Raw genomic sequence first — 21,264 nt, forward strand, 5'->3', positions numbered from 1 at the left:
GATTGTGATTGATTTTGATTGGTTTAAAAGTGTAAATGAATAATTCCATATTAAATACCTAATACTTGACTTTGAAAAAAAGGAAAATAATTTTTCTTTTTCAATATGTAATTTATTAACATTCTTTTTTCTCTTTACATACAAAATCCAGAATATTTGGTTCAATCTGAAGAATCAGAAAAATAGAAACATTTCATGATGTTGGATGGACAATTCTGTACATGGGAATGGTTTCTACATGAATCAGCTGAATGGTGTTCTATATCAGTAGTCAAGTTTACATTTGTCCATGCTTGTGCTTCCTTTTATAGGGCATTTGAAATAGACAACAATAAAAAAATGTAAAGCTGCATAATTAAAGTTATTTTTAACTTAGTCCTCTTAACAAAATAATTATACGATCATGCAGTAAGATGTACCATGAAACTGTAAAAAAAGAATAGAGTGTGTAATGATGTATCAAAACCATCTTCCTACTTTTGACGTGTCTCTCCTCTTTAAACCGATACAATGGATTCAGTCAATTTAGTCAAATTATATCACGGTCCACTGTAAATGTTCATAAAAAATAATGCAGTCCCCAATATGACCAAGGTTATCAACATAAAGGTCATAAAATACACAAAACAGGTCAAGGCACTGTGTATTAAAGAAAGACTCGTTGATATGACAGTTAATCATTCACTCTTGAAAACCTAGCGCAGAAAGAGCGACCGAATCAGATATTAAGAGTAACTGCAATATGAACACCCTGAGACATGGATGCTGCTAAGGAACATAAACGTTGACAGTTATATCGGTTCACGGACAAATCTAGCATTGTCTGCAAAATATTTCTTCCTCCTATGTTGTGGTCCAAGTGGTCAAAATGAAGGGAGAGGAAAGTCACTTTTTGTATCCGTTCTGTCAGATGTCTTAAGGTTTTTTCCCTTTCCCTTGGCTGATATGTTGTAGCCACTCCTTCAACATCTGAAAGCTTGGCCGAGCAGCAGGGTCCAGGTTCCAGCACTGTTTCATGATGTTATACACCACTTCAGGACAGCCATCTGGACTGTCCATTTTGTATCCCTTCTCCACTCGAGGCACGACGTCTTTTAATGGCTACAGGATGGAATAAGTAGTTGTGAGAAAGACAGTGTTGACAGAAAACAGCTTACAGCTTAAGGACGATTTGAGGCAAACTATGTAACTCGTTAAAATACAGTCAACACATTAAAATTCACTGCATATACTGTTCTTATTTTCATTAAAGAGCAATGTGGTTTATTGTCTCTTTTATATCTAATGAATGAACTTTTGGTACATACATTATAAGTAGTGTTATATTATGTAGAAAGGTTGCAATACCACATCATAATTGTACACTTTAGTATGATACTCTCAGGTATTACAGCAAAAGGAAAGAGTCTAGGCTGTTTCTGATAGTTTCACTCTTAAATCAAAACCCTTATTTTTCCTTAATATTTTCTTTATGCCTCTTCCCGAAAATATATTGGTACTTACAATTCTTGGGTAAGGCACTCGGCCGAAAGAGTAAATCTCCCAAAGCAGAATGCCGTAGCTCCAAACATCCGATTTGGTGGAGAATTTCTATTGATTAGGAAAAAAAACACATGTAGAGTTTATCTCACATCTTGGGAGCTACACAAGGCAAAGCACGCTACTTGACATCAACAACAGTCCATGAAAACAACAGCATACCTTTTCCCTGAGAGCCTCCGGGGCGGTCCACTTCACCGGCAGCTTGGCAGTGTCCTGAGTGGAGGAGGCCTCTTTGGTCAGACCAAAGTCACTGACTTTGGCCATGTTGTCTTCTGACACAAGAACGTTGCGGGCTGCTAAATCTCGGTGGACAAAGTTGTTATTTTCCAGGTAGGCCATGGCTTCACAGACGTCTCTGTGAAAGCACAGGAAAACAAAGTTCAAAACCTCAGAACTTTTGTCTTTCCACATTCAATTGTGGGATCAAAAACATGCAGTATACATTTCCTGATGATCCAATCAAACATGGGCAATCCTAAAGTATACACAGTAGAATGTTCTTGCAGTTCAACATGGTTTAGTTTAAATCTAGTGAGCCTCGCTTACGATATATTTACCCTAATTATATCTCCAACATTATGAAGCTAGTTTCATGTAATCCAGTAACCTGTCCATCAAAAACAAGCTTCCCTGACTTTAATATAGTGTAATTGTAGATAAAGCGTTAGTCATACGCACAGAACAAAATTAAGGAGAGCTTCTCCATCAAGTACTGTCCGGCCTCTGGAACGCAAGTAGTCAACCAAACAGCCCTGAAAAAAACAAAACAGAAATGTTATATATTTTTAATGTCACTGGAGGTTGACACATTTTCAGACGGACAGTCTGCCACTCACTTTGGCCATGTACTCAGTAACTATAAACAGACTCCCGTTCTCCTCGACGATCACTCCAAGCAGCCCCACTAGGTTATCATGCCGTAGTTGCCTGAGAGAGGAGAAGAGCACACAGACATGTTATTTGTTTACATGCTACTTGTGCATTTGTGTTTCTAAAACCAGAGTGGCAAAATATCTAATCTTTCTTACGTCATGACAGAAGCCTCTTCAATAAAGGCCTGTGCTGTAACATCGTTCTTTATGCACTTCACAGCTACTTTAGTCCCTCTGTAGTCTCCCACCATGACATCTGAGGTGAATACAAACAATAGAAAATCAATGGTTAACTCACATTTTAAAGTGTCATCCCTTTGATACAAAACAAACAAATATGAAAAACAAAAGCCTTCTCTTAAATCATGAGAGGGAATGTGTTTCATTGTTAAAGGTTTTCTACCTGATATTTAGTTTACATAAGAAAGTTTGCATGTCCAAGGTTTTACTCGACTTTTATCAAAACCTTTGTACAAATTCTATACACAAGATTTAATGCTGAATTTGTACCTATACCTGTTCATAGTATACTGTTAGTGTTTGTAAAATCAGTTTAGTCCTATCTACATGTTCAGTATACATATCAGAACGTTGCCATATGTAAGCAATACAATTAGGTCACTTTTCTACTATTCAAAGTAAACTTGAAGCAACTTGCCTCCAAATTCTCCTTTTCCAATAACCTGCTGCAGCTTGAGGTCTTTTCTGCTCATCGACCAGCCACCTGTTGGCCGTTTAAAGAGGAAACAACATGAAGCTGAAACATAACAGGCCCATACATGCTTCTCGTAAATAATGTGGATGCATAAATTGTAATTGACCAACAAACGGAGACTCACCCCTGGAGAACTCGTCCTGAGCGGCCACCGTGCCTTCCTCCAGCTTTGGCTTTATTAGTTTGGTGCACAGACCATCAGCATCTTTGGTGTAGTGCTACATACAGAGCAAAAACAAACAAATGATGAAGGAAAATGGACACACTAGCATTACAGCACTTTAAGGGGTCTCCAAAAGTTGCTTATTGCATATAGCCTTATTGTTTCTAGAAAACAGAACAACCTTTGGTCATTAGCTCAATTATTTATCAGGTAATACTCCACCTGGACAAAATCCTTTTGCCTTTAAAGAATGAAAATGTTGACGGATTATTGTAAATGTACTGCGTTTTCTGGAAGAGGTCCATACCAATTTGAATAATGAAGTCTCACTTTAAATAAAAATGACTTACATTTTTTTGTAATTCATAGATTTAGCTGTGTTTTGTCCGTTTGAATATTCCTTAAGGTTAAATAGGGGAAGTGCATTATGTGTAAATAGGTATGGACACAATAGGGATATATGCAATTTGACGGACACTATGCATAGGTGCAATAGGGAAAGTACAATATTTGATTATGTATGAATACAAAAGGGAAAGTACAATATTTGATTATGTATGAATACAAAAGGGAAAGTGCAATTTGATTATGTATGAATACAAAAGGGAAAGTGCTGTACCTGTATGTTTCTTGTTTGTTTCTTTGCCATGTGATATGTGATCTCTGTTCTGTATCTATGACTGATTGACCTGAATGTTTTATGTGTATTATCTCGATGCCCAAGACAAATTTCTCCTAAGGGAGACAATAAAGCTCTATCTTATCTTATCTTATCATGTTAACTGTTTGTTCTTGATTCATAATATTGTATCTGCGGTTTTGATTCTTATATAGGCATATAACTGTACCACCTTTCGATAACAGAGCATCAACCAGCATTAAAGTTCTTAGGCATTTAAACTCAGCAGTGCTTCAGAATGACCAATAGAGGGCTGTAAAGTCAAATTAGCTAAATATATAATGGACAACGGAAAAAGGTTTCCCCTTAAATAGGGCGGACTAAAAATACTCATGACAATTTAGAAGGCTTCAGTTAAAAATAAGCATGTTAAACAGGAAAGGGACTCATTTTGAGAGTAAAAGGCTCCGCGTCTTTTTGAGGTTAGAACTTTGCACCCCAGCTTGTTCACTCTTCCTCTTTGACACTTCCTGTTCATTATTTGTTCCAGGAACTGTATGTGGTCTATGAGGTAGCACAGAGACGTGGGGGCTCAGAACAGGAAAACACAACAAACATACAGTAGACAGAGCTCTATATAGCACCAGGGCGAGCACTCGAAACATCCCGTTTTATTTAAAAAAACTAAACAGAGATCTAATGTCTTACCTCAACCAGCTGCATGAGGTTTTCAAAGTACCCCTCGTCATCGATGGTGAGCTTGCCGTTGGAGTAGACGATGCGATAGTGCTCCACCTTGCTTTCGCAGCTCACACACAGGGTATAGTCGCCGGGGAAGTTGGTGCTCTCTCGCACCAAGAACAGGCCGGTTTCATGAGGGACGAGCAACTGCTCTGCCTGTTCCCGAGTTATCTTCCCATGAAACCATCTGGGAGACAAGAAACAGAGAAGCAACAAATGAATAGTGGCCACTACAACAATGTGACCAAAACTAATCTAATCACAACAATCTTTAAAATGAGGATAATGTATGCATTCTAGAAACGAAATGATTGAAATCTATTTTAATTGTTTCAGCCAACTTCCTACTGTTTGCATCAGTCATTTTAAAACATATTACAGGTGCAGGCCAAACCAAAAAAAAAACAATACTGTTCTGGAGATAAAAGGTATAGATTACACTCATTTGCATATACAGAGCCACAGTATGTACAGTAAATCCATTTGCATGCCTCCATGAAAAATTTACATTCCACTATCACACAGAAAACCTTATTGGAAAGTGAGGAAAAGCCTCTCTTCTGACAGAAACAGAAGCAGCTTCCCTCTGAGGTATGACAACAGGGATTTTCCCTTTAGTTAGGGAGTTCTTATTTTTATATTCACATAAAAATGATACTGCTTTCACTCAAAAGATCGACATCCCCTTTTACCATTCATGTCAGGTTATATTTACAATAATTCAGTAAGAGTAGCATTTCCTATGATAACATCAGCTGGAGTCCTTTGATACTGCAACAGTAAAAAGGTGCTGCTGTACAAGCAGAATGGATGCTCAGAAACACGGTTCTGTAGGACATTATACATCTTTAAAGTGAGGTTTTAATTAGATAAAGTTTAGGGTAGCAGTTATTCCTTTTTAATGGCTGTATTTTGCCATGTTATGTTTTAAAGTACCTTTCTGTGGGTGTGTTTAAGGCAAGGGTTGTTGTTTTGTAGCTTGGTTTGCCCTTATTAAGACATTATTTTGTGATTAAGAGCTCTAAAAAAAAACTCTTATTCATTCACATGCTTGCATGCATGCACATGGAATCCAATCATGTGGACAAACAGAGAGATTTTTTAGATAACTTCAGTCTGAAATAGACGAGAAACAACAGGAAGCTACGCAGGGCTGAGCTGGAAACAGACACAAGTGCACTGCAATTACACAACAGCCCGACCCATCTGTGGTCGCCATTCACATAACTGCAGCGCCACTGCCACGACAAATAGCTCATCTGCCTACAGCAACCACACAGCCACAGAGCGAGGGCAACGTCAAGCTATTTTAGCCATCGCTGCAGAAGCAAACCAGAGCTAGTGTGGTGGCAACTTTTGAAATATAGGCAAGGCAAGGCAAGTTTATTTATATAGCACCTTTCAATTTCAATTCAATTCAAGGCAATTCAAGGTGCTTTAGAAAAATGAGAGACATTCAGACAAAGGCATTTAAAAACAGTCATTAAAAAGAAAAGATAATAAAAGAAACATTAAAAGACTGTCAAAGTTTTCCCCTAAACTAAGAAAATACCCAGTCGTACCTAGTAACCCACTATAAAATAATCGTACCTTGTATCCTACTATAAAGCTCACAATAGTTTTAGTAAAACTAAGAAAATGTACCCTATAGTCCACCCTCGAACTATAAGATCCTTTAGTTTTTTCGGAACTAATAAAACTGGCCTCTAGTTTGACCCACAAACCATTTAAAAGTACTTTAGCTAAGTTTACCTGTGTCTTTCTATATAGAGAACACACATAAGTCTAATCATGTTTGCTATTCAGAGTGAAAGATAATATTGGGCATCAGAAGTCAAACATGATAAACTGTGTACTCACGGCATCAAACTCAGCTTCCCTCCAGATTTCACACCTTCTCTTTTCGTAACATAGTTTGCAGGAATCGTTCCCTCGCGACCGGCAACATTTTTAGCTTTGTACCAGTTTGGATCCTGAAAAACAAAATGTCAGAAATTAATAATTAAAATAGTGGTGTGGATTAAATATTGCATGTTAAAAAACTACAAGTTATAGGCACTGTAACTTTACCTTGGTGACGATAATAATACTCAACACGTCTCCTTTGTTGAAGGGCAGGTCCTGTTCTGATGTGCCTTTGAAATTGTACCTGGCCACACACTCTGTGCCCTGCGGCCATGGAGTCTACGGGAAATGGGCACATCACTAATTATTAAACAAATGTCACACACATTTCTCATCAGACATATCTTGTTGTGTATCTACGTTTTGACTTGCACGCAGGGAGGCCTGTCTTACCTGCACCTCCGTCATGGTGAGGCGGTTCAATCCTCTCACAGGTGATGATGTTTTCTAGCTGCTAACATTAGAGCTGGTAACACACACAAACATGCAGTACCTAAAAAAAGAAACAGAATTAAGTCAGTATGCCCCTGCCTTACTATATCTACACACAAAGTATCAGCAAGACAATTCATGTATGGTTTCTTGGTGTGTAAGTGCATATTAATAGTATGAGAAATACACTTTCCCCTCACATCGTAAACTGGAACCCATTACAACATTTAAAAACGCTCTTCAAAACCATAATTTGAACCCATCTTACTTACTTTAACAGCATATGTCTTATTTTACACCGATCTTGAATCTGAGTTATTTTCAGTTGCCCATTGTATATCTTATGAGGATTTCATTGATGGTCACGTACTGGTGCTTCTTTTGCTAATTGTACGTTTTGTGTTCGAACAGGCAGAGGTGGGAAGTAACTAAGTACATTTACTCAAGTACTGTAATTTGGTACAATTTTAGGACAAGTATTTCCATGTTATGCTACTTTGTACTTCTCCTCCACTACAATTCAGAGGTAAATCGTGTGTACTGTTACTTCACTACATTTATTTTATAGCTTTAGTTACTTATATTTGGATTAATGATGTGAAATATAATCAACACTTAAATAAGACTTTAGTTACACCTGGAGTAAATTAAAAAGCTACCATGGAGCATACTAAGTCATTAAAACTAGCTGCACCTTTACCAGCTTTGATAACACTTTAATGCATCAATAATTAAATGCATATACATATATATATATATATATATAATACATTATTCTGAAATGGACCAATTTGGATAATAAGTACTTTAAGTATATTTTGATGCGAATACTTTTCTACTTTTACTTGAGTAACATTTTTAATGAAGGACTTTTACTTCTAACAGAGTATTCCAAAACTCTGGTACTTCTACTTTTACTCAGGTACGAGATCTGAGTACTTCTCACACCTCTGGCTACAGGTACAGGTGTGATGTAAGGTGACCTTGAGTGGCATGAACGCGGTGTAATGTCATGTATAATTTGTTCAATAGTCAACAATTCAGCTATTATCATAATGCACTAGAATAGCGTCAGATCAGACCGTGTGAGTAAAAATAACTCACTGGTTCAGAAAGCAGAACTTACAAGTCTTCTTTTTTTGAAATCACACTTTCACAACTGGGGCAGAATGTTTCCATGATGCAGAATAACAGTACAGTTTGTACCTAAAGACAAGGCTTCAGCGAACTTAGAAATATGCTCTAAAGAAGATTTCTGAAAATATTCTAGCCTATTAAGAAAAGGCGGTAAACTTAATTTATTATGTAGTATGCACTCCATATGGTGCTCGGTTCATTTTGACCAAAAATGGACACTCCACTCTCCAGCTAAGCACCAATGACTGGCCGTTGAAGGAGTTAAGATAGCTCTCTTCAGCGCAGGAATGCAAACTTGTGGTGAGATCTAACCAGGCCAGAGGGACTCATCCAGCCCAGTGTTTCTTTGCGTCAATAAAGCAGCCACTGCAACTCTAACCTTAGACCTGAGTCACCCAGGGGCCGTGTTTCCATGATACATGCACAACACATCAGAGCCGGCATAACCAAATGATGACCTCTGGATTAAGTCATGCTTAACATCCCCTCTCTCAATCCTTCCCCGAGAAACACCACTTCCTCTCTTCCTGTATCAGTTCCCATGGAGAAGTGGGGGGGATTAATGGTCAGTGCTAAGGGAAAATCCTGGCTGATAGATCTGTCACTTTACATGAGGTCACATCCTCCGACGTCTCCATTACTGTGCAATGAACTTCCTGTGAGAGAGCCCAGATTTAGAAAACACCAGTATTTGGGTGGGGTTCTCTTTAAGCTCTTCCTTTTAAAAGCATATTCCTTACATTGAATACATAAACTGGCATTTCTTCTATGTCATACATTTAAATAAAGCCTCTTCAAAGACACTAAATGTGAGACTTAAAACGTTCATGTGTCCCAGAGAGGACTGTCATCACCCAGTATGATGAGGATGACGCGGATGTTGTCCCCCGTGGAGACCCGCAGCTGTCTATCTGGACATATTTCCCACACCCAGCAACCAAGCAAGGACACCCCCACTTTGCATCTGCTCGTCCCAAACGCATCTTTTCTATGTGACACTTTGACATTTTACTCTGGGGGAATGTTCTAACAGGAAACACACAAACTATAAGTCTGAAACTATGTTAGTAGAGCATTATTCTCATTGTAAAGAATCCTAACTCAAATCCCTCCAGGTGACCCCTATTAACGGTTTAAAAGTCTACGCATAAGGAACTAATTTTAGCTGCATAGTCTTACTTTTATAGATTGAAGTATATTTTATTAATACAATTTGTGTTGTTTTAGTGAATGTTTTTTAATAGGGCTGTCTGTTTTACGTGAAAATGAAAGATTGGAACACATGTTTTAAATAGCACCAAAAAAAAGGCAGCGGATCACGAAAGTGGAACAAAAACTATTCGTGTTTGGACTAAATGTCATTGTGATCCCTCCAGCAGTTCTCAAGGCATTACATTACATTACATTTTAAGCCAATCCATCTAATAGTTGTTGAGATATTACAGCCTTGACCAAAGAGGACTGACCAACAATGCCATCCCAAGAGCAATGCTACTAGTGTGGTTACAAATACAATCTTAATAAAATCTACGTAGAGTACAAATGCTCACTATGCTCTAAAACAGAATTTGTTGATTGCAACAGAATCTGTCTGTCTTCATTGAAGAAGCAACATGATTTCACCGACTGAGGAATAGATGAGTGGGGCCAAGCATTTCTTTAATTCCTCTCTTTTGGGAGAGTGCACACATCGCAACAGCAGGCCAGCAGCGGCTGACTGAAAGGGACAGAACTCGGTCTGTCATGGTGTCACATTGCCATTTCCAGAGAGCTCCACATGGAACCACAGCTTGTTCGATTCAGTAAGGGGACAAGGCAATCATTGTGAGTTTCTACTGACCCCTGAGCTTCTACTGACCTCTGTCTCATTGAGAAGTGTATCATCATAAATCAGTCAGCCCAGTAACTGGCTTTAGGTTCAGTAAAGATTCAGTTCAGTATTTATCAGTTGCCCTTCATATTTTATGCAGCGAGTTCAAGTGTCAGCTGCTCTGGTATTATGAAGTAAATTATTTCAAACAGGCACACATAAATACAATGATATGTTTTATATCAGACTGTGGAAATTGTCTGTTACAGAAGAAACGACTCATGGCATAAGCTACTGAGAACAACAGGAAACCAGCAAACCCAGTAGCAGACTTAACATGAAATGAGTCAGAAAGAAGCCCAGAGAGCACAAAACACTCTAAATGTAACAAGTAACTCAAATAAAGGTGCCATACCTGTAGATAGAGAGCTACTGTAGATACAATAGTCCCATTTAGAATATTCTTGACATCCATAACAATCTAATTGTTCAAACCAAACTGGTTGATCAACATTTGGCTCTTGTCTTTTGCAAGCCAGTCGCAGTCTGAACTTTACAGATGAGAGTTAGCCTGACTGCACCAAGCAAGACAGGACAGGAATGTAGAAATATCTTCTTTGGTCTTGTTTAAATCTGCCACTCCCTCGACTATCTGCAGACGTGAAAATGCTGATCATGTAAGGTGTAGAAAAACTGCTGTGATACAGTGACGTCTATGCGGACATTTGTCACTGAAAAACAACATTATTCACTGGTCTTTTAAATGTTTCTTCAAAGTACATTTACTCCATCACTGTAAGTAGATTTTTGAGGGACGTGCACTTCACTTTAATATTTCTATTTGAGGGTACTTAAGCTCCACTATACCTTTCAGAAGGAAATATTCTACCTTTCACTCCACAGCATTTCTCTGACAGCTAGAGTTACTCAGTTACACCTGACATGTAAAACGACTTGATCAGCTACAAAAGTAAAATACTGCTTACATATCGATACACCAATATTAACAATCTAATAATATAGTATGCAATCAATCAGACACAGCGGCCATTTAATGATGTAAGGAGTACTCTTGGTGTATTTTGTTGATAAAACCTCTGTGCTTTAAGTGTGATTTGAAGCAATACTTTTAAAATGAGCAGTATGTCTGTGTTATTGACTGTGTGCTCCTGCATCTCTATGTGCAGCAGGGGGTCCTGGGTAATCTGCCCCTCATACATGTATGATCCTGACCCTCCTGCCTCAGGAGGCTCTTTTGACTGCTTTGATGCTGCTGCCCTGTTATCATCACCATTACAGCAGCAGGGTGGCAGGGCCAAGTGCACCGAGAAGGAGACAATGGTACCGAAACAGAAAGAGTTCCTGCCAATGTTCAGCCATGCGAGTCTGAGAGCCTGCAGATGTTTTTCAGAAAGCTCAGAGGAGGAAATCACCTCTGCCTCCAGGACAGCAGCTGGACTGTGGAGCTCACTGTATCAACTGTCTACAGGAAGTAAGACAGGAAGTTCGAGTCCAGTGGCAGGCCCTGCTGCACAAGCCTTCATTGTGTCACTTTAATGACTGTCAGTATTGCCTCTGAGGCTGATATAAGGCATACAAGCCATTGACAGGGTATACATGTAAAATAGCACCTTGCTTATCATAATAAAATACAAAACGTCACATTGAAAAGCAAGACGGTCGTCAGAGTGGCAGGGGAAACCCCCCCTCAAGTTGGCACCCAGGCATTACAACAAACTTTGCATTTTACTTCTATCCAAAGTTCAGACATGTGTGGGTAATTGGTGATTTAAACTAGTCTACACGTCAAAAACACCATGTAAGGCAACGCTTGAATGCCTGAGCAGCAGACGGACACTTCCTGGCTGAGAGCTGTGCTCAACATGCTCTGCTGATGCAGCCGTGCATGCAACACAGAGTATGCTTTGCTGTGGTTTCAAGAGCCTGTTTCACAAGCTTCATGCTTCTTTCAGATGTGTCACCCTCCATCTACTGCCATATCATCAGACTAGCTTCAGTCTTTTTCAGAAACTTGCAAAAGGGGCATCACCCTGAAACAGACCCAATGGCTCCTCACTCTCACAAATGCTGGTTCTGGTTGGTCAATTGTTTCATTAGAATGAGAGATAAGTGACAAAAAGCAATAGCAAACTGAAAGACATTATTAACCCTCTACTTGTGCATTATGTTTTACAATATAAGACACAAAGAAACGTTCAAAGATGGCAGGCTATGTGACAGTTTTGAGTCAGCAGGATACATTGCCTATTATCAATACTATTATCTACCATGTTGGAACAGAGTTAGAGCTGCGTGATGCAACTGCTGCACCCCACATTGGCAGGATATGACACATTTTGTTATCCTGTACTGTCCTGTATGTACAAGGAAGTCAAATTAACTTCAGGGTTGTTATGTAGCCTACTTCAACCACAACACAGCAACGTCACTTTATCTGCAAGCAAAGGCTCAATTTCAAAATAGAACTCTTACCTTTTTTTCAGGCAAAAACCGAGACGTTTCGGGTAATAACAGGTGACTTGTTTACTGTCCGAAGAGCCTTCTCATCTGAGCGACAGCACACAAATTCCCATTCACCCCAAACAAATACCGACAGTTGATATCGAGGCGAAAAAACAAACCAAAGCCCCGATGAGGAAGTGAAATCTGCCTCAGGTGACACGAAACCTTCAGCAGTCCAAAAGTATCTCGATAAAACCAGCCGAGACTTTAGTTGGTGCGCCTCCTGTCAACATCACCTGAAAAAGCCCCTTTATATGAAGAAAAAACAACTTTGCTACGAACTTCTCACTGCAGTCTCGACGGTGATTTTGTGGGAAAAGTCCAAATGAGTGAGGAGAAAACGCGATAACCCAACTTGTTAAATATTGCAGCCATTAAACGACTGCTTTCTGATTAATTTGAGTGTACTTCAGCCTGTCCCACTCCTTTTCCCCGTCACACACATTCAAGTTTTCTTTGCCCCACCTTGTTTTTGCAGTGCACATGCGCGTTAGTGAGAAACTAGTACGGCTAAAAATGTATCATTAAATTCATTTCAGGCGATTTGGTGAAGGTGTTAGATCATTAATGTGGACACAATGTACTCACATATAAAGCAACGTTGAAAGTTTTTATTGTTTCAATCTGCAGACATGACACAAGAGGACTGCACAGTACTTTTGCACTTGAACCTTGATACTGAACTTCGCACCAAAAATGAAACTGTTGTACTGTCTAGACAAAACCTCCCACTGGCTGTACAAAAACGAATTTTATTCCTGAACTGCAAACTAACCTTGCATGTACTAAACACCCAGCGCAGATGTGAGAATGTGAAACATGTAAACTAATGTAATGCATATCAAGAAGCAGAGCCTGCATTTAAACAAATACACTTTGAAAATGCTTTCCTGCCAAAGCCAGATCACCACATGGTTTCTGACTGTTCACATTTCGTAGAGAAATACCCATATTTTCGGGGGAAAGATATATTAAGCTGCCATTACAAAGGAATAAGGAAGAGACACCAAAAGTGTGGTGTAATGGCCCCCTGGCGGCCAAAGAGGAAACAGCTCTTCACAATCAGTAGCGCTGGCTGATGCTTCCCAGCTAGACTTGTCTCAACAGATGTGACATAACACATCAGGCCGGAGGAATGTTGGAGAAAGGACAAACCCTTTGTGCATGAGAAGTCATTTTCACAGAATCAGTGTATGAACCCTGTGCAGGATAATGTGCACAGAGAAAAAACAAACATATAATGGAAGTATTTTTAATCCTCCTGAGATGTTATTGTGTGGATACAAAACCACTGTAAACCTTTTCCCAGATGACTTCCTTTATCATTTCTTTAACTGCTTTAGTGCAGCTTTGTATAGACTAAACTGACCGCAATGATACACAATTTAGGGACATGTTGTATACAATGTCCATGTCCATTACCTAATACAACAGTCTTTGTCTCTGGACACATTTAAAAAGAATGTGATTTTTTAAAAGAACAAGCTAAGGGTTTGACTTTCATTGTCACATTTTTTGGCAGTAGAAATGCCTACAACCCCCTCTGTCAAGGCCTCGTAAAGCAGCACAAAACAAGCAGCTCTCATGGTAAATACCACTAATGGTGGAGTACACACAACAGCCATACTTCACAATACCAGGAGAGGGAATATAAAAAAGAAACGGTTACATTTCTCATAACAGATGATTCACCTGGAAATGCATTCATATCTGAAATATAAAGAGCCTTTTTACGTTTTAAAACACAACTTGTCAACCGAAAACACCTGTCGACATTCTCACCTGCCTGGAGGTCGAAACTTAAGACCATTTTGTCTACCAGGCATCCATTGGCTTTCATAAAACATGAAAATCTACTTGGACATTCTTGACATTTTAGTCCATAACAGACTATGTCTAGAATGCATGGAGACTTTTTTTTTTTAAATCAACTACATTACGACAAAACAATTTAACTACCACAGACTTTATGATCGCTCTGATGAATTCCCAAAGATCTGTAATCTGTGTTCTGCATTTAAAAAAGATCAGATTACATAAATGATTGGTAGTTAAGGAACTAAAACGTGTAAACACTCTGCTGTGGTCCTTTAACATACAATAGAGAGCCAAAGCGAACTGATAGAAATGAAAACCAAGACACAATGACAAAGGTTCCCAGCTTGTACTTATTTTATGCTAAACAACTAATCCCTGTTCAATGTAAGGTTGATATTTCTCATAACTACTATAGTGGATGACACATTGGCTTGACTGAGAGGAGATTGCACAGAAGCTAGTGGAACATCATGACTTCAGTAACACATTTCTGTAAGCAAATCTTTTTGCCTATAAGAGGTTTTAAATTGCATCTTATCAGAGCCCATATGAAGGCCTTCTTTAGCTTTAACAAACAAAACTGCTGATATCTGGATTCTCTCCATCAGCTGCTCCATTCAACACTGGTTAAGAAAATAGAAAACTACTCGCATAAATGACAATTTTCCACATTTGCTTAAATGGGAAGTAAGAGTAATAAAGTTCTGCAGAGTATGGCAGGCTGTAAGGCCATTAGCAATGGTGACACCAATCTGTTGGTTTTCTGTGGTAATATCATCACATTTAAACAAAATATATGTTTGAATGGTGTTTATTCACCAGATAGGCTCAAGAATGAGTTTAGATTGCAGTGACATCCAGAAATATTTTCTTTTTAAGTCAGAGATTGTCAATCTGAACGTATCATGTAAATACAATAGTATCTACATTATGGCTGAAGCCTCTGATGGTCAACACATTTACTTTTTCAATAAAGCTCTTTCCTATCCCACCCACATGGACTTAGTCCTAATTGACCAAACAGTGGTCCCTTTCTCAAGTCGATGAGTTAGTAATGTAATGGATGAACTCTGGAACATAAGGCGCCAAAACCCCAATGGTCATGGAGGGTGAGGGACTCATGTTGACTATTAGTCCCATTACGCAGAGTGCAAAGGGATGACGAATTTGCAGCCAAAGGGACAAATGTACTTGATTCCCACTTCCTTGAACACCTGTCGAGGAATACCTATGTCACACAGGTAAACTCTGCCGGCCCCCTCGGCAAGGGAGAAGGGGAGACAGAGAGAGAGGGACCACTTGGCCTCCACCGCCTGACCCTGTCCACTACCAGGAGGGTCTAAGCTGAGCACGGGCGCTCGGTTCTGGTTCGCCCAGTCTGCAGCTGCCCGGTACCAAGGCTGGTCCATCAGGAATGTGTTCTCGTGGCAGTCAAGGCAGTTTATGATTAAGTCCACCGGCGTGTCTGGGAGGTCTGAAAAATCAAAGAGCAACATTTGAATATCTGACCACTTAGAATGCAAAATGTAGTCAGAGTGCAGATCTCTACCAAGTTGGTCTCCCTCTCCTTTCCCAAACAATGAGGACTTGTATGTCACTTAATTGTCCCTCCAGGCTTCATACAGTTAACATAAAACAAAATATGCATCTTGACAGCACGAGAAATCGTTAACCATACAGTCGTATAAGAGCACAAATAGACATTATGAATATATTCAATATGCACACAGCCAAAAATCTCCCCAGTTAGGCTGAGATGAAAAAATCTAACCAAAAGTAGAAAAGAATGCATACCTTTGATACTTGACACCTGTTTGCCACTGGTCTTGTTGAAGAGGGTGACCTCGCTGGTGACGCAGTCGAGCATCTTGACAAAATTGGGCAGATACATGACGACCTCCACTTCATGATTGGCCAGGTGACGACCACAGCTGATGCCCTGGGCTCCCTGAACATGAGGGCCACACAGCAGAGCCACTGTGGGACGCTGGTGTAAGTTCTTCGGAGTGAATCTAGAGGAAACAAGGAAAAGAGACTAAGTTGAATTTCCTGAAGTTCGCACTCTCCAAGCACTGCATAGAAGTAAACTTATGTTTGGCGTTACCAATTCATTTCTATGGAACTTGAACACTATACTGGTTTGATATGTTATTCTTGGCAGATTTCTTTTTGCAGGATACTAGCTCAGAAGGCGAAACAAAAATAGTAAGACCTAACTATAATTTTTTACCTCAAGCTGTTCTCATCTGCACTAACAAGCCATCAGTACATGCTCACCTGTTGGGTCCACCCAGCAACGTGAGCGCCATCTGAGTCGCACACACTCCGGTCATCTCAAGTCTTCGCTCCAGTGAGAGACCGTGGCGCTCAGCGATTGACAACAGACGCTGATGTAGTTCGTAGGATATACTGGGTACAACAAGCCCAGAGTCTGTATTGGTGGAAAGAAATATTTAAAAGGTAAAAAAAATATATATAACAGTCTACTTTAGATATTTACCTTTATTTCTTTACAATGAGAAACAACTTACCAGTGCAGTACTCTTTGGCCCCAGGCTGCGGCACAGTAATCTGTCTGTACACAACAGGTTTGGCCTCCAGGATGTTTTCATCATGGCGGTACCGTGTGGGCGTTTGGTCTAGAGGCGTCCCACGTGATCTTGCACCGTTACGGCGCTCCGAAATGTCGATTTCTGAGAAAACTGCTGCTTTGTCAAAAAGAGCCAAGTTTCCTTCAAAATCAAAATCAGTATCCACCCCGTCGTCGGTGGCCTCCCCAAAACACTCGTCGTCTCTGGGCTTCATCTGGCCGTTCTTCACACCATTCTTTTTCGGTGTTGCTTGGTTTGCCCCTTTACTGCTAGATGACCCTGATGGGAAAATTACAATCATCTCAACAGAGCAACAATCAACAATAGGACTGCAACGGTGTGTGTGTGTTCGTCAAATGAAAGCTCAAACGTTTAAGTTCCGGGACTTACAGGAGTTGTGTCTTCGACGAAATCCTTTTGGCTGGCCAGGTATGTCCACGTGACGTTCTCCTTGGCTTTTGGAGCAGTGCTGAGGAGAGTTGAGATTGGCCGCAGACCTGGGGTCGCCCTTTGGGACTGCGACTGGAGCACTGCTTACTTTTGTAGATGCAGAAGAGCTGTTTCTAGCATTGCCAATTGTGATATCTAAAATCTTGAGCTCCTTTATGTCAATGGCGCTGCAGACGAAAGGGACAATTTTATATTTAGTGACAGAAAGAAACAGCGGCAGGCATTTTTGTCATTGGAAGACCACTAACTTTATAAAAGAGATTACAATTATAATAGTAATGTCATTTTCATTCCACCTCGATAACTGTCTAGCAATCTGGTTTAGTGCTTCAAAAGATGCTTTCAATCTTCATAAGATCCAGTTCACTCAAAACAGAGCTGTTCACCTTGTTACCCAATGAGCAACAGCGTTTTATACCAATTGTGATTGGTACATACAGTAGATAAGAGCAATGTGTGCTTAACCTACATATCAGACAGACACAATGATGACACACCAGTCATACCTTCATGTGACACTTTACATTATCTTTACCTAAAACCAATGCTTCAAATAAACTGTTATGATAAACTACATCGATCCTAGATTACCAGTATGATCAATTTTATAAAGAAAATAATAACAGCAATTATTTAAGGCTACATATGATACTGGTGGCTGATTATATTTGTGGTGCTTACTTTACTTTCTCGTATCGTATCTCCTTTTGTTTTGTTGTTAATGTGTTGTATTTTGGGTGCAACCAAGGAAGAAGAGCCAAGAATTGAAATAAAGTACAGCTTTACCTGAAAGTGACCTCGGGAACAGGGCACTTGACTCCATTGTGGAAAGGTTGTCTTAAGGAGATGGTTTGGCTGGACTGGTCCACAGACACCACCTCTCCTTGATACACTCCCAGCGTTGGACCACAGTTAATTGACACCAAACTACCCAACCAATCGGCTGCCATGACTGCACAAGGATAAAGAACAGAATATTTAGCTAGTTGTCGGATAATATTTGTAATAACTTCAAACATGATTTTAAATGATTCAGTAACTTTCTGAATGCAGGACATTACAAACACGGATTACATGAGGTTAGCGAAGTTATGCTAAATGAGTAGCGTTAGCTTCGGCCTGTTTTCTAGCGTTAATTTAAAGACGCAAACACCATATTTGGTTAAACACGTGTTGTTTAAGTTTTGTACCTTTTTGAAATCGATACGAAACACAGCCTTTTCAAGAAAACCAATGAATACAGTGTAAAGTTAGGAGCTGTAAGGACAATTGTAGCTCCTTTAAACTGTTAGGTCTTAGCTCATTGAATGGTCAAAAGATGCTGCTGGTGCTAGCTGCTGAATGACAACATCCTGCTTCCGGTATAAGGCGTTTTTCGAAATAAGAGTTTAACCCTGACATTTTTACGCACAATCTGACATGCTGCTGATTTTCCCTTTTAAGCTTGTGTTTTTGTTTTGTTTGAAAGTCTGAGTCACATGTAGCGCTAATGACCATAATTAATTGGGATGTGCAATATTTTTGAAGCATAGAGCTGGACTGGACTATGCAAAGAAACCACTATTTAATTAGTTGCATGCAATATTTCACACTGAGCTGGAGAGTATCAGCATACTTGGTAAAGCCATGTTACTATCTGACATTCATCATCCCTGGCGGTAAAATGATATCCTCTACTACTATATTGTATTTAATAACAACACATGTAATTGAACAATAAACCATATAGATACGGCAATAAGGGGGAATAGAAAATAACTACAATAGGCACTTTTTATATAACTTGCATTAGTTACTGAAACTGAAGTCAAAAAACCCTCTAACAGCATAATTATAAATCATTATTTGTGTGTGTCCCTTAAGGCACCCATCATCAATCATTACACATTCACTGTCGTACATCATTAATCAGAGGTTAGCTATGTGCATTATTGTCAGTGTTGGGGAGATGTTCCTAACGACTCATGTCAACAAACAGCCACTCAGCAGCAGTGAGATCATATCTATCCCAGAAGTGTTAGCACATGACACACCCATCTCACTGCGTCCTGTGTACATAAGTTACCATGGATACTCAGTTCAAAGACTGTACACTGAAAAGCTCGCAATCAAAGCTGTGTGATGCTTTACAAGCAAAGCAAGTGAGCATTGTCAGTGGCGAGGAGGGGGTTTCTGCAGCAAGGTACTGTAAGAGGAAGCAATTGTGTACTCCAGGTATTAGATCAAAAGATGTATTGTTTATCACATTTTTATACAGACATAATTGTCTTTAAAATAGAAAAATATGTGATTAAACAAATGTAAAATGAGACAAAATAATTATGTGAATCACAAAAACCCTGTAATAATCATGCAGTGTTAAAACTAGTTGTTGACCATCACGCAAGCAATGGAAATATCTAGACACATGGTCCAAGAATAGCCACACACCTCAAGCTGCCACCTTTGTGCGAAAATCTAACCCTGTCATACGTGGGGAGAGGAAGACTGCAGCCTCAGCCGTAGGCTAAAAAGAGAAGACATGACTTGGATCGAGGAAGACTCTCCAAAATGTTCAGACCGTCGTACAGAAGCTCAAGTCCATTTTCTCTCAGTGACCTTGACATGTGGGACACCAAATCTCGTTTTACAGCTCAAGTAAGACCCAAATATGTGTATCTGGTATAGCAGGTTGACCAGAGAGTAGTTGTTTTAAGAAATATGTTTTTTTCTTTCTTAGAGCTCAGCATGGTGTGGTACCGCAACTGTCTCTGGGACTGGGTTTCTGTCAGATGTCAGCTCCAGGTGAGGAAATACTGAAATGAGTTAAGTGTCAGAAATGCTTTTGGCAATTTTAACGTCAGTGATGCGTAGTAATAAGGTTTGGTTGATATATTTGTATGTATTCCAGCACATCTGGGAGCACTGGTGGCTTCAGACAGAGTGACCCAGGTCTGAGGAAGTGGCAGTCGTTGTCCCACCTAGCACCTGAATGTGCGACACAGCCCTTTCCTCCATCTCCAGGATTAAGGTTTGCCCGAGGTGAAAGTAGCTTTAGACAAGCAGAAGGAGCCCATTGGCTGCAGGATGCTCACAAGCGTTTAGACACTCAACTGGACCGGCTGAGGATGAGAAATTCACCGCTGAGCCACAACATAACTGCTTCACAAATGCTTGACATGAAACATAAGGTAAGCGAAAACATTATAGACACTATGGTAAAAGTTTCATCTTGTTTCATATGCACACAGCATCCTGTTTTGCACTGACATGTTTCACAGCAGCTGTCAGAAACACTGGCCACTTTGGAGCAGGAGAAAGAGGCAGCTGAATTAATACAGTTTGAAAAGAGTCACCAACGCAGAGCGCTTCAAGAAAAGTAAGTGAAGCAAAACACATAGAAAGGAAAAGTGAAAAGACCTTAGATAAGATTAAAAGTACTGATGTGAAATTCACTCATAAGGGTGCTACAGCTGGAGAAAGAGTTGTTGCATCTGAGATCAACTTTGGACAGAAGGAGCCATGATCAGCCAACGGAGAGAAATCTTGACTCGCTTGGCGGAACATTACCGAAGAGTCAAGACAACTTTAACAGACAGGTAAGCTTTTTGTATTATAAAAACAGATATGTTTTCTAAATGATGTATTCTTCCATAGTTTTGTTTGCCAATCTCTGACTTGGATTTTATTCAGGTTACGCAGAATGTTGACTTAGAGCTGTGCAAACTGAGAGATGCACTAAGAGATGCTGAGGCGAGGGCAAAGACAAAAGAAGATGAACTCAACCAGGCGCTCAAGAAACTCCAGATTTCTCCAGAGGTATAAATGATATATCGTAAATCTTAAAATATACTGTAAAAAATATTTGTGAACAAAATCACACTGTAGTTGTTTGTTGTGCTGCTATTTAGTTTTTGTTCAATGTACACATCTTTAGGCTCTGTGCATTTTGTTTCTACGTTTCTAG

The 21,264-nt window shown here is 39.7% G+C and overlaps 2 protein-coding genes across 2 annotated transcripts; both read right to left on the minus strand.

The window, feature by feature from the left end:
• Positions 1-90: 90 nt before the first annotated feature.
• Positions 91-12,911, minus strand: LOC117538832 (tyrosine-protein kinase CSK-like). Its single transcript, XM_034204746.1, has 13 exons — positions 12,430-12,911; positions 6,951-7,050; positions 6,723-6,836; positions 6,513-6,625; positions 4,620-4,839; positions 3,254-3,347; positions 3,073-3,138; positions 2,571-2,670; positions 2,379-2,469; positions 2,221-2,294; positions 1,702-1,897; positions 1,504-1,590; positions 91-1,101 (listed from the first exon to the last, which is right to left on the minus strand). The coding sequence occupies exons 2-13, from the start codon at positions 6,963-6,965 to the stop codon at positions 916-918; spliced, it is 1,356 nt and encodes a 451-aa protein (XP_034060637.1). The 5' UTR covers positions 6,966-7,050; positions 12,430-12,911; the 3' UTR covers positions 91-915.
• Positions 12,912-13,050: 139 nt separating this feature from the next.
• edc3 (enhancer of mRNA decapping 3 homolog (S. cerevisiae)) lies at positions 13,051-18,667 on the minus strand. Its single transcript, XM_034205015.1, has 7 exons — positions 18,509-18,667; positions 18,105-18,270; positions 17,259-17,485; positions 16,809-17,147; positions 16,555-16,708; positions 16,072-16,289; positions 13,051-15,751 (listed from the first exon to the last, which is right to left on the minus strand). The coding sequence occupies exons 2-7, from the start codon at positions 18,266-18,268 to the stop codon at positions 15,417-15,419; spliced, it is 1,437 nt and encodes a 478-aa protein (XP_034060906.1). The 5' UTR covers positions 18,269-18,270; positions 18,509-18,667; the 3' UTR covers positions 13,051-15,416.
• Between the last annotated feature and the right edge of the window lie 2,597 nt (positions 18,668-21,264).

This window comes from Gymnodraco acuticeps, unplaced genomic scaffold (genome assembly GCF_902827175.1).
Source record: "Gymnodraco acuticeps unplaced genomic scaffold, fGymAcu1.1, whole genome shotgun sequence".
Classification (NCBI taxonomy): domain Eukaryota; kingdom Metazoa; phylum Chordata; class Actinopteri; order Perciformes; family Bathydraconidae; genus Gymnodraco; species Gymnodraco acuticeps.